Source organism: Lathyrus oleraceus, chromosome 4, assembly GCF_024323335.1.
Source record: "Lathyrus oleraceus cultivar Zhongwan6 chromosome 4, CAAS_Psat_ZW6_1.0, whole genome shotgun sequence".
NCBI lineage: Eukaryota > Viridiplantae > Streptophyta > Magnoliopsida > Fabales > Fabaceae > Lathyrus > Lathyrus oleraceus.
The window spans coordinates 124527566-124541215 of NC_066582.1; the positions used below are offsets into that span (position 1 = coordinate 124527566).

Genomic DNA, 13650 nt, shown 5'->3' on the forward strand with positions numbered 1-13650 from the left:
TTCTCTTTTGAGCGCTTATCAATTATGAGGTCTGAGAAGGTTTTCAATTGGAACATCTTCGAAAGTGATAACAGTAAGAGTAATAGTAGTTGAGTCCGTATAAGCCCTTTCTTCGTCTTCAAAAATTGGATCTTTATTCTCAACTTTGTCGATGTCCTCAATGGTATAATCCTCCATGAATACGACATCACGAATACGAATAAGCTTCTGTTGAACCGTATCAAAAATCGATAACCAAACTCATCAAGACCATACCCAACAACACACATTTATTAGACTTCTCATCCAATTTCAATTTCTCATCCTTTAGAATATACACATAAGCCATGCACCTAAACACTCGAAGATGGTCGTAAGAAACATCTTTACCACTCCAAACATGATTTGGAACATCAAACTTCAATGAAACATATGAAGTGAGGTTTAAAAGATGTACAACTGTGCTCAATGCTTCTCCCTAAAAGTATTTTGGTAACTTTAATTAAGAAAGTAAACATCTCACTCTTTCCACCAAAGTTCTATTCACTATTTCGGCTAACCCGTTCAATTGTGGTGTCTTTGGAGGAGACATTTGATGATGTATACCTTGATATTGATAATACTTGTCGAAAGGTTCAACATACTCCCCCCCCCCCCCCCCCCCGTTATCGATTCAAATACACTTAATCTTTTTCCTCGGTTCTCTTTCAACCGACGCTTGAAATGACTTGAAGGTATCTAACACTTGATCTTTCATCTTCAAGGTATAAGCCCATGTTTTCCAAGAATAATAGTCAATTAAAATCATAAAGTAATATGTACCACTAAGAGATTGTGTCTTCATTAGACCACACACATCAAAATATACTAAATCCAACACTTCTGATTTCCTTTTTGGTTCGGATGACATAAAGGAAACTCACATTTGCTTACCCTCCAAACAATGCAAAGACTTTCTCAACTTTGCATCAAAAACACCATACAACACATTCTTCTTTGCCAAAATTCTCAAACCTTTTTCACTCATGTGACCCAAACGCTTATGCCATAATTCAGATGAGCTATCATTGTCATAAGTGTTGATATAGCACTTTGAAATCTACAATAGCAACATCTTCATTATTGTTACCTTCCTTTTTTTCGTTGTTGTGGTTCTTCTTCTTGTTTTCCCTTTTCAACTTCCAACAATACCTTTTTATGTGTCCCTTTCCCCCCCCCACAATGATGACACTCAATATTAGAGAATCTATTATAGCCTTCTTGTGATTTACCATGTGATGTCCCACGATTACTCGAACCTCTATTTGGATGTCTCCCCCTCGATTCGGTAACCAACACTTTGGAATATGAAGAAGAACTTTGTGACTTACACCTCAACTCCCTATTCAACACACTACTTTTAGCCAAGTCCATCGAGATGATACCATTCAGAGCGCAGTTAGACAAGGATGTCCTAAAAGTCTCCCAAGAATTTGGAAAAGTACGAAGAAGCCACAAACCTTGAATTTCATCATCAAAAGTAAGATTCATCGCCAATAATTGATTTTGAATCCCTTAGAAAATGCTTAAGTGATCGGTCATTGGTGAACCATCACTATACCTCAATGACATCAATTGCTTGAACAAGAACAACTTATTGTTCTTCGTCTTTCCTGCATACAACTTCTCAAGTATGGTTCAAAGAGAGCGAGCATGAGTCACAAAGCTCATATGATTCAAAACATTATCATCCACCCATTGACGAATGTAACCACAAACTTGTCTATGCAACAAAGCCCATTCTTCATCACTCTTTCCTTGGGGTTTTCACTAGAGAAAACACGCAAGTGAAAGCCTTTAAATTAAAGTAATTCTTCCATCTTCCATTTTCAAACATTATAGTTGGATCAATTCAAACTCACCATCCTAGATGTGTTCGTCTCTATCGTTGTCAAAATCAAACCACGACTCTAGATACCACTTGTTGGGAGGAAATCTACAACCCAACTGAATAATCCAACAACACAATATCTCCCAAATATCAAATGCAACGACAATCAACAATACACACCAAACAACACAACACAATTTTAGCGTGGAAAAACCTCCATTGACTAAGAGTAAAAAAACACAGGACCCGTCCGTAGGCCACTTAAATCTTCACTATAATCACAATCAAGGTTATCTCTAACACTAGTTAGATGCGTACATCAACATCATCAAGATCTACAATCAATCTTTGAATACAACAAGAATCAAGAGAGACAATCAACAAAAACAACCACACAAAAATTGCACATCAGAAGTGAACTCATCAGACAAACTTAAAATGCTCAAAATCCGATCTCTACCGTTCATAATGTACCTATATGAATGCTGAACGCTGTCATAAAAAGTAAAGATGATTCGACGATTGAATTTGAGAAAACTCTGATATCCAAAAACTGTTCTGTGCTAAATTAGGGATGCGCGAATTTTACTTTTCTCTCCATTTTTCTTTTGTTGTTTCTCACCTTATGAGTTGTTGACCTAATTTCTTTTATTTTGTAATAGAGATTAAAAGTAATGCATTGCAATATCATTATTAACTTGTTTTACACCACCATCCAATAAAAATATAAGATTCCGTCATATTATACCAGTATTTTAAAATTAAATGTGGGATATACATCCGTGATTAATTAATATTATAAAAATATTTTACATTATATTCTCTTTTTTTTCTCTTTTATAATAAAGAAGATTTATACGTATGAACTACTGACCCACGTTGATTTAGGCCACTATGGAGGGATAGCCCAATACCCCTTCTGCCGTCGCTTGTCAATAATTCTGTTATTCTCAAACAATAAAACCTCCACCATTTTCCCTCTTCTCGTCGTTGAATTCGATACCGGACAGAACCCTGAGTTCAACAACGAAAACACCAACGCTTTCGTATAGAGATCGTGAAATAGCTAATTATATTTCTCCTGAAATGTTCGAGCTTACCCGTGTTTAACGACGAAAACGAATTGGATTGAAGTACAGACAGTTCTCCCATGGAGCTTCAGCGATCCAGGGACTGCAAGGGAGTTAAACACGGCGAATATACTTGTGTTTAAGCGAAAATCGTTGTCTCCACTTTCCGTCAAAGCCTTTGTAGGGATTGCAGTTGGATGTTTTGTTTTTGCTTTGAGTTGTGCCAGTGTGTTTATATTATTTTTTCGATGGGGAAAAAACAAAAGAAAAGAAGAAGACGAAGATGACGTTGAAGATTAGGAAATGGTGTATTGGCCGCATAGATTCTCTTACGAGGAACTAAGCATAGCCATAAAGGGTTTTCAAAAGGTTATAGGTTATGGAGGGTTTGGAAGTGTTTACAAAGGGACTCTCATGAACAAACCGTTGGTTGCGGTTAAACGTGTTAAACATGATTCTAAACAAGGGTTGAAAGAATTCATGGCGGAAATTTCAAGTATGGGAAGGGTTCAGCATAAGAATTTAGTACAGATGCGTGGATGTGTAGAAAGGGTAATGAACTCATGTTGGTTTATGATTACATGCCTAATGGAAGCTTAAACAAATGGGTTTTTGATAAAGCAGAGAAAATTCTGGGATGAGATCAGCGTGGTAGGATTCTTGTTGATGTTGCTGAGGGGCTTAACTATCTTCATCATGGTTGGGACCAAGTTGTTATTCATAGGGCTGTTAAATCTGGTAACATTTTGTGTTGGATGCTGATATGAGGGGAAGATTGGGAGATTTTGGTTTGGCTAAGCTTTACCAACAAGGGCAAGTTCCGAATACGACACCTTTGGTGGGAAAGTTGGGGTATTTGGCACCAGAAGCTGCGATGGCTGCGGCCCCAACTTCTGTGAGCGATGTGTATAGTTTTGGGGTGGTGTTGTTGGAGTGGCTTTTGGGAGGAGGCTGTTGGAGACGGATGTGGTGGTGGAGGAAATTGTGCTTGTTGATTGGGTGAGGGATTTGTATGCAGGAGGGCATGTGGTTGAAGCTGCGGATGGTAGGATTAAGGGTGAGTATGATGTGGATGATAGGGAGATGGTGTTGAAGCTTGGGTTGGCTAGTTGTCATACTGAGCCATATAGGAGGCCTACCATGAAGGAAATTGTTGCCTTACTTCATGGGCAGGATGTGGCGGAGGCACCGGTGAAAGTTTTGTCTGATTTGGCTCTCGGTGATGACAATGGTGGCGGCGCGGAATCAAATGAAGAGGCTCCTTTGTATTCCTCTTCTCCTATTTGACTAGCGACTGCACTGCATCATAGAGTTGGAGTTTTGTGATTTGATTTTTCTGAATTATTTCCACTTTCAATAAAATCCTTAGATACACTAATTATGTTGGGAAATTTGGTGCTTGTATATGAGAGTTTGATTTAGTTGCTTTCCATTATCGTTCCTTATTCGGATGGATGAATATGTATAATGTATATATGTATACATGACTAATCACAAATGGATAGATCATTATTCTTCCCCGTAAGGATGACTGTTTTCTAAAGTGAACATATTTGTTAGTGATAATCTTTAAAACCACATTCATATGTGAACATTTGTGAGCTATGATTCTACAAGTGGGTACTCAGAAAGTTTATTGAAATTCATGGCTTATTGAACTACATAACTATGGGAATCTGAAAACATGAGAATGAAGCTAAAGGTGTATTAAATCACTGAACAACAACAGAGTTGTTTTGATATTTAGGAATCCAAATTTAGAGTACTAAAGAGTGAAGTTGAGAGAGTGCAAAGTGAAGCATGGTTCTGCTCTCTTTAAACCTAACTTGAAACACTCAGATTCCTGCTGACACGCGGCTGCCACAGATTCCTTCATGCTCTCAGGTCCACAAACCAAAACTCCAACATTAGATCCACACGTTTCATTCTTGAACTTGCCTAATATATCTGTTCAACTCAAATGTAATGTACTCAAGTTGTCAATTTTTCAGTCAATATAATATTTTTAGAAATGCAAGGAAAGAAACAAGTTAGATAACTAACACTACCTTTAAAGTTAGGCCTTCCTCCAAAATGAACTTCGTGTTCTTCAAGATCATTTTTAATTTCAGCTGAACTTTGACCAAAGGGGTTGATTTCCTTCTGCGACATCGGCGGAATCCCTTTCTTCAACCTTCTCCATCTCAACACAATTGCTATCAATGCGCTGCAAGATAAAGCTACGACAAAAGCAGCTATCAGAAGTAAATCCACAATCCAAGATGAAGTTTTTTCTTTGGACAATTTGGACTTTTTTCTGAATGGAATTATTGTATGGTTGAAACAGATTAGAAAAATAAGAAAAGTGATGGAACAACATCCAGTAATAGCAGCCATCCAAACTGGACTTTCAAGTCCATAAGCTGCATAATATTTTGAGCTCACACTGTCCAATTTCAGAGTTTTCACTTTCACGAACTCATTTAACAGCTCCGTAATTCCCAGGTCTAGTTGCGTTTCTTGTGTTACAAACAATTTTAGTTTCAAATGAAACTTCCGGCTTGCTTGGTTGTGTAGCAGATGCGTGATTGAATGTAACAAACAAACATCTTGTGCCCTCTTTATGACATGTACAAGTTGTATCTTTAACGGAAATTTATTCTTGTTGGTGGTTGAATCAATCTCGGCCAAAATGCTCAGAAATGGTGTTATGCCACTTCCTCCCGCAACCATAAGTACACTGTCATGTCTGCAGAGAAAAATAATTTTCTGTTATTCCGAATAATCTTATAAAAAGTCTAATAGAAGCCGTTGATGTAATGTTTATGTTTACTTTAAAAAGTCTAATGAAGTAGGTCCATAGGGTCCTTCAATTGCAACAGGTATACCCTTTCTTTTATCAGCACCTTTGTTTAGCTCAGTTTGTATCAGATCATAAAGAGTATTGGTCCACCACCCTTGACATTTAATCATCACAGACATAATGTTTTCATCGGCTTTGGAACTCGATATTATACTGAATGAATGCCATTGAAGATGCGATATAGTCGGTATCTTCATATACACAACACTTGTAGGGTTATACTTTAGCCCTGCAAATAGTCGAAAACAAATCGTTGACATGGAAATATGTCTCCAAATATAATTCAATTTCAGATTGATGTAAAGAAATTAAATACTTGGATCTTTCGGCAGAACTAGTTCCACAGCTTCACAGGGGAAAACTCTAGCCGAAACTATGCAAGTTTTTGGGCTCGATTGAATTATACGGAGCAGTTTGTCAAGGCTAAAAAGAAATACTCCTGGAAAGACCATATAGAAGTGCTTATCTCCAGCATGAAACAAGAAAAATACTAGAAAGAGTATATACAAATGATGCGTGTAATAGAAAATTTCGAACTTTCTTCTTCTAATTTGTGGAAGTGAAGTCACGAAGATAACTAGTCCAATAACAAGTGCAATCTCCCCAGCAAGGTATATACGCCCTGTCTTTTGCCACTTCCAAATCTGTTTTCAGAAACACGATTTCAGATTATTTTTATAAACTCTCTAAAGTAATAGCTTATGAAGACAATTTTCGAAAAGACTTCACCTCATGTTGGATATGGTGGCTGACACCCCAAACAAACAAAGTGCTGGCACCATGTATTGTAGCAAAAAGTATCATTGCAGTTCCAATCCATGTATGATACCTAACCGAAGCTTCGAATTGAATACCGAATATGCGAAATAGAGACAAGCCTCTTAAAATCGGAAGAAGAAGCAAAGCCAAACAAGCTTCTGCTAACAAACCAAACCTTGTCGCTATTCTGAGATACTTAAGTTGCCATCTGAAAGCAAATTATGATCATGCACGCATTCAGTGAAATATTAACAAATTTTCTATTTTCAAACATGAAGAATGTCTAGATCCGAAAACATCACTTACAAATTCAGTTTGAGTGATTTGTCTTGCATCAACTTTTTGAAATCGTTAGAAATTCGAGCATAATAAGTCCATCCCAAGAAGACTATAACAAGAAAAACTACCAGTATTTCAATACTGGTTAAGATTCCAAATAGACTATTCACCACAAGTTGATTTGAGAACACAGTTGATGAACTCCTTGAACTTCTGCAGTTTATAGTTTCAAGGAAATCAACTTTGAAGTGAAGTGAAACTTTAGTTCCAGTAATCGAGCATGATAATATTATTATTATTACCTACCTGGTTCTTTGATATTCACCTTTCAAATCCAAGAAAAGAAGTCCAATTATTGCAATAGCAATTATAGGAAATGTATAAACAGCAAAGTTTAGACCTGCAAAAGATCTTCGATTTAGCATTTGACTGAAAAGGTGACATGAAAGAGAGATTTTTTGGTGTGTACCATAGTATCCAAAAATTGTATTATTGGCACTTTGTTCTGCATGTTTCCAAATTATTGTCCATGCTTGAGTTGGCTTCAGAATCCAAAGAGAAATCCAAGCTGCGCATAGGAAAATAATCAGTAGTTTGAGAATTGTAAGTAAAGTAGAGCTTGTCATCTCTGACTTTACTACTCTGCCACACTTTAGGGTCCTTTTCTTTTCTTTTCTCTCTGAAATGGTTAGATTTTATGATCATATTTATAAGGGAATCTTAAAATAATTATAATAATATAATAAAGATTGGTTGCCATATAGGAGGTGGGAAGATCAAATCTAGCCTCACATTGCCACTACCGTTCAGTGCCTGTCACTTACAAAAGCATTTCCTATAATTTACTAGCAAACTAGTGTGACTGTGACAAAAGTTTATCTCCTTATTTGTTTGTGTTCATTATTAAACGAACACTTTTTAAGATAAAAGTGTAAAAGAATTTAATTGATTAACATTGTGGAGGATGTCTTAAAGAAATTTATTTTTTCAGCACTAAAATTGGATTACGCTATCTGTGACTCATTTTTATCTCTCATTTTGGTTTAAATATCATTGCAATCACATCTTTAGGAACACACATCTATGGTTAATCCCCATTCCTTGGTTTTGAAACCACAATTTAGGGATACACCTCTATGGTTAACCCCTCCCGGTTTAAACACCATTCCCTTATCATGTTAGTCCCCGTGCTTTGGTAAGGCCCCTTGTCATATGAGTCCCCATGGTTTGACAAGTTCCTTGCCTTGTCAGTCCCTATTTCTTAGACAAGTCTTTCCTTTTGTTCTTGGTTTAAACACCATAATTTGGATTGACACAGTCATGGTTATACATTCATTTCTTTGGTTTAAACATCATTCCTTAGTTTAAACACCACAATTCAGGTGAGCACCTTTATGGTTATACACCTCCTTTCTAGGGACACACCTATATGGTTAACCCTGTTAAATGCAATTAAATTTCTGTTATTACCTTTCCAAAAACTAACAAAATTTATTTGTTGAGTCACTTTAATTATATTTTGAGTTGTATTTTTTGTTATTCTCTCAATGTATAAATACTCTTGTAATATTCCCAATTCCAATTAATGACAAATTTACTATTCATTCAATATTATTTTATTCTCTCTAATTCTCTCTCAACTTCATCTTCCCCAATTTCTTATCTTCCACCATTGTCAAACCTTCAATTTGAGTTTTATGTTCTAACATTTGGCATCAAGAGCTTTGGTTATTGATCCTAACCCGCTGCAACAATGACAACCGTTTCCAATGATCAAATTTCCACCAATCTCCCGATTCTTGATTCGAAGAACTATGATAAATGGGCGAAACAAATGAAGGTCTTGTTTGGTTATCAAGAGGTGCTTGAGATCGTTGTCAATGGAGTTACATAATTAGGGGCAGAGGCTACCGACATTCAAAGAGCTACACACAAAGAAGAGAAGAAGAAGGATTACAAAGCCCTATTCTTGATTCATTCGTGTGTTGATAACGACAATTTCGAGAAAGTCGGCGATTGTGAATCGGCGAAGCAAGCATGGGAAATCTTGGAGAAAGCATATGTCGGTGCCGTCAAAGCGAAGGTTGTAAGGTTACAAACTTACAAGCGACAGTTCGAGTTAACACAAATGGAAGACAAAGAAACGATCAACGACTACATTACGTGCATTACCCGGTTAGTTAATCAAATCAAGTATTGTGGGGAAACGATTCTTGAGCAGAATGTTGTATCGAAAGTATTGCGTTCGTTAACGTCGCATTTCGACAATATAGTTGTGGCTATTGAAGAATCAAAGGATCTAACAACTTTGAGCAAGGATGAATTGCAAAGTTCGTTAGAGGCACATGAACAAAGGATGGATGAGAGAGGCGTCGACAAAGTCAAAGCGGAGATTGCTTTGCAAGCGCGTTTCAATGAAAAGAACAAGAGGTCGAAAGAAAAATTTGCGGCGAGAGGTAAATCAAATTTTTAGAATTTTGGTTCAAACGATTCACAAAATTCAAAGCATTCGACGAGTGAAAAGGGTGAAAGTAGCTCTAAGGATATCGGTTATAGCAATGGTTTTAAGAAGCGTGATATGAATAAGGTGCAATGCTACAAGTGTAAAAAGTTTGGACACTTTGCAAATTCGTGTCGTGGTAAATCAAATGAGAATCACAATAATGAAGCCAAGGTTGCTAGGGAAGAGGTAGATGATGAGGACACACTTCTAGTAATGATCACTGAGGAGAGTTATGGCATTACGGATGTTTCGAGCAGCAACTACAGTAGTGACAATTTGCGGGACAATAGTTGTACCGTTCCGGAAAATAGCGAGAAAACGCATTCGGATCGAAGTGCATTGGTTACCGTTCGTGATGGAGTCCAAGGGAAAGATGAGTGGTACTTGGATTCCGGTTGTTCAACACATATGACGGGTCGAAAAGATTGGTTTGTGCAAATCAATCAAGCGACAAAAAGTAAAGTCAAATTTGTCGACGACGCCACGTTAAGCGCCGAAGGGGTAGGAGATGTTTTGATCGGAAAAAGGAATGGTGGACATTCGAGGATCAAATATGTCTTGTATATACCGGGAATTAAGTGTAATCTTTTAAGCATTGGCCAATTACTTGAAAGAGGATACAAAATTCGTTTGGAGGACAAGATTTTACGCGTTTTGGATTCAAATGGTGTGTTGATTCTAAAAGCGTCGATGGCTGCCAATAGAACCTTTAAGGTTGAGTTAAAGGTAATGGAGCATCGTTGTCTAGCTACCGCGGCAAGTAGAGATGAGTAGTTATGACATTACCGTCTTGGTCACCTTAATTTTAGGGATCTAAGAAAGTTGCAACAAAGTGAAATGGTAACGGGGTTGCCACACATTAGTATTCCAACTGAATTGTGTGAGGAATGTGTGAAGGATAAACAACACAAGAATGTGTTTAGCAAAGACGCGGGTCGAAGAACCAAAGACTTACTTGAGGTGGTATGTTCTGACGTTTGCGGACCGATGCAAGTAGAGACTTATTGGTGGCAATCAATATTTTGTTACCTTCATTGACAATTTTAGTAGGAAGCTTTGGACATATCTTATCAAGAGAAAAGATGAGGTATTTGGAGTTTTCAAGAATTTCAAATCCATGGTGGAGCGCCAAAGCGGCCGGAAGCTCAAAATTCTCAAAACGGATGGTGGAGGTGAGTATACCTCTAGTGATTTTGGGAAGTTTTGTGATCTTGAGGGAATTGTACGTGAGGTAGTGCCTCCGTATACGCCTCAACAAAACGGGGCTGCCGAGAGGAAAAATCTTACAATAATGAACATGGTGCGTAGTATGCTTTGTGGGAAAAAATTGCCTAAGAAATTGTGGGGTGAGGCCGTGTCTACAACCACTTACTTGTTGAATAGGTGTCCAACTAAGAAGCTGGAGAAACTCACACCGGAAGAGGCTTGGAGTGGCTTCAAACCGAATTTGAATCATTTGCGCGTTTTTGGATCGATTGCATATCGTCATGTACCGGACCAACTTCGGAAGAAATTGGATGATAAGGGTGAAAAGATGATATTTGTAGGATATCACTCTACTGGAGGGTACAAGTTGTTCGATGGAAAAAATAGGAAGATCGTCATAACCCGGGATGTGACTTTTGATGAAGTCAAAAGTGTAGAAAATGCAGCAGTAATCGGTTACCCTACTAGCAGTAACCAATTACTCACAAAAAAATAGCAGCAACAGTTTTTTGAAATCACTGATCCGGAGGCTTCCGACACCGCTGTACCAGCACCTACAGTAGCACACAATGATGTTGTTAATAATGATAGACCAGTGAGGCAAAGAGCCTTGCCTCATAGACTCCGAGATTACAAAAGATTCCAAGATAACGAAGTGAATAACGATGGTGATTTTGTTCATTTCGCGCTTATGGCCGAATCCGAACCGGTAAATGAGGAAGAAGCCTTAAGTGCTCCTAAGTGGATATGTGCAATGAAAGAGGAGCTGGAATCTATTGAGAAAAAAGGTACTTGGGAGTTGGTCGATTTACCACTTGAAAAGAAACCGATAGGTGTGCGATGGGTCTATAAGGTTAAAGCAAATCCCAAAGGTGAAGTAATCAAGCACAAAGATCGATTAGTGGCGAAAGGGGTTCTTGCAACGAGAAGGTATGGACTATGAGGATGTATTCGCACTGGTGGCTAGATTAGAGACTATTCGTTTGGTTGTTGGTATTGCGCATAACAACAGTTGGATGGTTTACCAAATGGATGTCAAATCTGCGTTTCTGAATGGTCCTCTTGTTAAGGACGTCTATGTGGGGCAGCCACCCGGTTTGGTGATAAAAAATCAAGAGATGAAGTATTACAAGCTACACAAGGCGTTGTATGGTTTGAAACAAGATCCAAGAGCTTGGAACAAACGTATTGACAACTTTCTTATTGACATTGGTTTCAAACGATGTGTATCCGAACATGGAGTTTATGTGAGACCAGATACAAAGGATGGTGTTATTATACTTTGCTTGTATGTTGATGATCTCTTGATTACGGGCATCCATGACAAGAGTATTTCAAGGTTCAAAAGTGAGATCATGAGAGAGTTTGAGATGATGGACCTTGGTGTCATGAATTACTTCCTTGGCATAGAGTTTCACAAGTCAAAAGTGGGGCTGCTTATGCACCAAAGGAGGTACGCTCTAGATATTTTGAAAAAGTGTGATATTGAGCATTGTAATGCTTCTATTACACCTTGTTAAGCTAGAGCGCAGCTGTCCAAAAGTGATGAGGAGGATGATGTCGATCCAACGCTTTACCGGAGCTTGATTGGATCATTACGGTATTTGTGCAATACGCGACCGGATTTGACTTTTAGTGTCGGTATTGCGAGTAGATTCATGGAGAGACCTAAGATGTCTCACTTGGCGGCGGTCAAAAGGATCCTTAGATATGTGAAAGGTACTCTTGGCTATGAAATTCTCTTTCCTGCATCGGACACGGGGCGTAAGTGCAATTTACTTGGCTACACCGATTCTAATTGGTGCGGAGATAAAGATGACCGAAAATCGACGGCGGGGTACATCTTTATGTTTGGTAGTACACCAATCTCTTGGTGTTCTAAAAAGGAACCGGTTGTAGCACTCTCTTCTTGTGAGGCCGAGTACATTGCGGCGTCGTTAGGTGCGTGCCGAGCTATGTAGCTTATGAATCTATTGAAGGAATTGGGATGTGGTGATGATGTTGCCACCACACTGTCTGTAGACAATGTTTCCGCAATAAATCTTGCAAAGAATTCGATTGCACACGGAAGGAGCAAGCATATTGAGATGCGGTTTCATTATTTGAGAGAATTGGTCGGTGATGGAAAGCTTAGATTGAGCTATTGCCGAAGCGAAGACCAAGTCGCAGATTTGTTGACAAAGGGTGTGACAAATGATGTGTTCAAGAGGCTGAAAAAGTACTTGAGCATGGTGGACTTGGAGCAACTAAAGTGAGGTGGTGTGTTAAACGCAATTAAATTTTTGTTATTACCTTTTCAAAAACTAACCGAATTTATTTGTTGAGTCACTTTAGTTGTATTTTGAGTTGTATTTTTTGTTACTCTCTCAATGTATAAATGCTTTTGTAATATTCCCAATTTCAATTAATGTCAAATTTACTATTCATCCAATATTATTCTATTCTCTCTAATTCTCTCTCAACTTCATCTTCCCCAATTTCTTATCTTCCATCATTGTCAAACCTTCAATTTGAGTTTTATGTTCTAACAAACCCCCTATACTTTTTTTTTGGTTTAAACACCTTTTCCTTACCATGTCAGTCCAAATGCTTTGGTAAGCCTTTTTCTTTGGGTTTAAACACCACACCCGAGCATCTTTTTTTCTTAGTCTTTATCCTCTGAACTACAGAGCTCTGACTTTCTCATTGTACTATGAGGGTACGTAGGCACGAGGATGCAAATCCTTGGCGAACACTTTTCTTTCTTTTCCCCTTTCTCTCTCTAGTTCCATGAACTACGAGGCTCTGACTTTCTCATTGCACTATGAGAATATGTAGGCATGAGGATCCCAATCCTCCTCGAGCACTCTCTTTCTAACCCATTTACACGAAGATAACAACATCCATCCAAGCAAGAGCATTCAGAACAATTTCCATGGAGTACCATGGATGTGAGGGTGCTAATATCTCCCCCTTAAATAACCGACTTCCTTACTTGTTTCTCTGTTTCCCTTAAGTTTTATCGATATTTTTCATTCTCTCTTTTGGGATAAATAAATTACCGACTTCCTTATGTGATTGATTATTATTAATTTAATTCTAACAAAGAGCATTAGAATAAAATAAATATCTTATAATATTTTTATATTAATTTCAAATATAT

At 37.9% G+C, this 13650-nt stretch overlaps 1 protein-coding gene and 1 pseudogene across 1 annotated transcript; one reads left to right on the forward strand and one right to left on the reverse strand.

Moving 5' to 3' along the window:
* Positions 1-2331: 2331 nt before the first annotated feature.
* LOC127136329 (L-type lectin-domain containing receptor kinase S.1-like) lies at positions 2332-4469 on the forward strand (annotated as a pseudogene).
* A 71-nt stretch (positions 4470-4540) lies between these two features.
* LOC127073968 (ferric reduction oxidase 8, mitochondrial) lies at positions 4541-7501 on the reverse strand. The gene is made up of 8 exons (XM_051015217.1): positions 7269-7501; positions 7106-7199; positions 6827-7012; positions 6491-6728; positions 6078-6405; positions 5732-5990; positions 4968-5647; positions 4541-4866 (listed from the first exon to the last, which is right to left on the reverse strand). The coding sequence occupies exons 1-8, from the start codon at positions 7423-7425 to the stop codon at positions 4685-4687; spliced, it is 2124 nt and encodes a 707-aa protein (XP_050871174.1). The 5' UTR covers positions 7426-7501; the 3' UTR covers positions 4541-4684.
* Positions 7502-13650: the final 6149 nt, after the last annotated feature.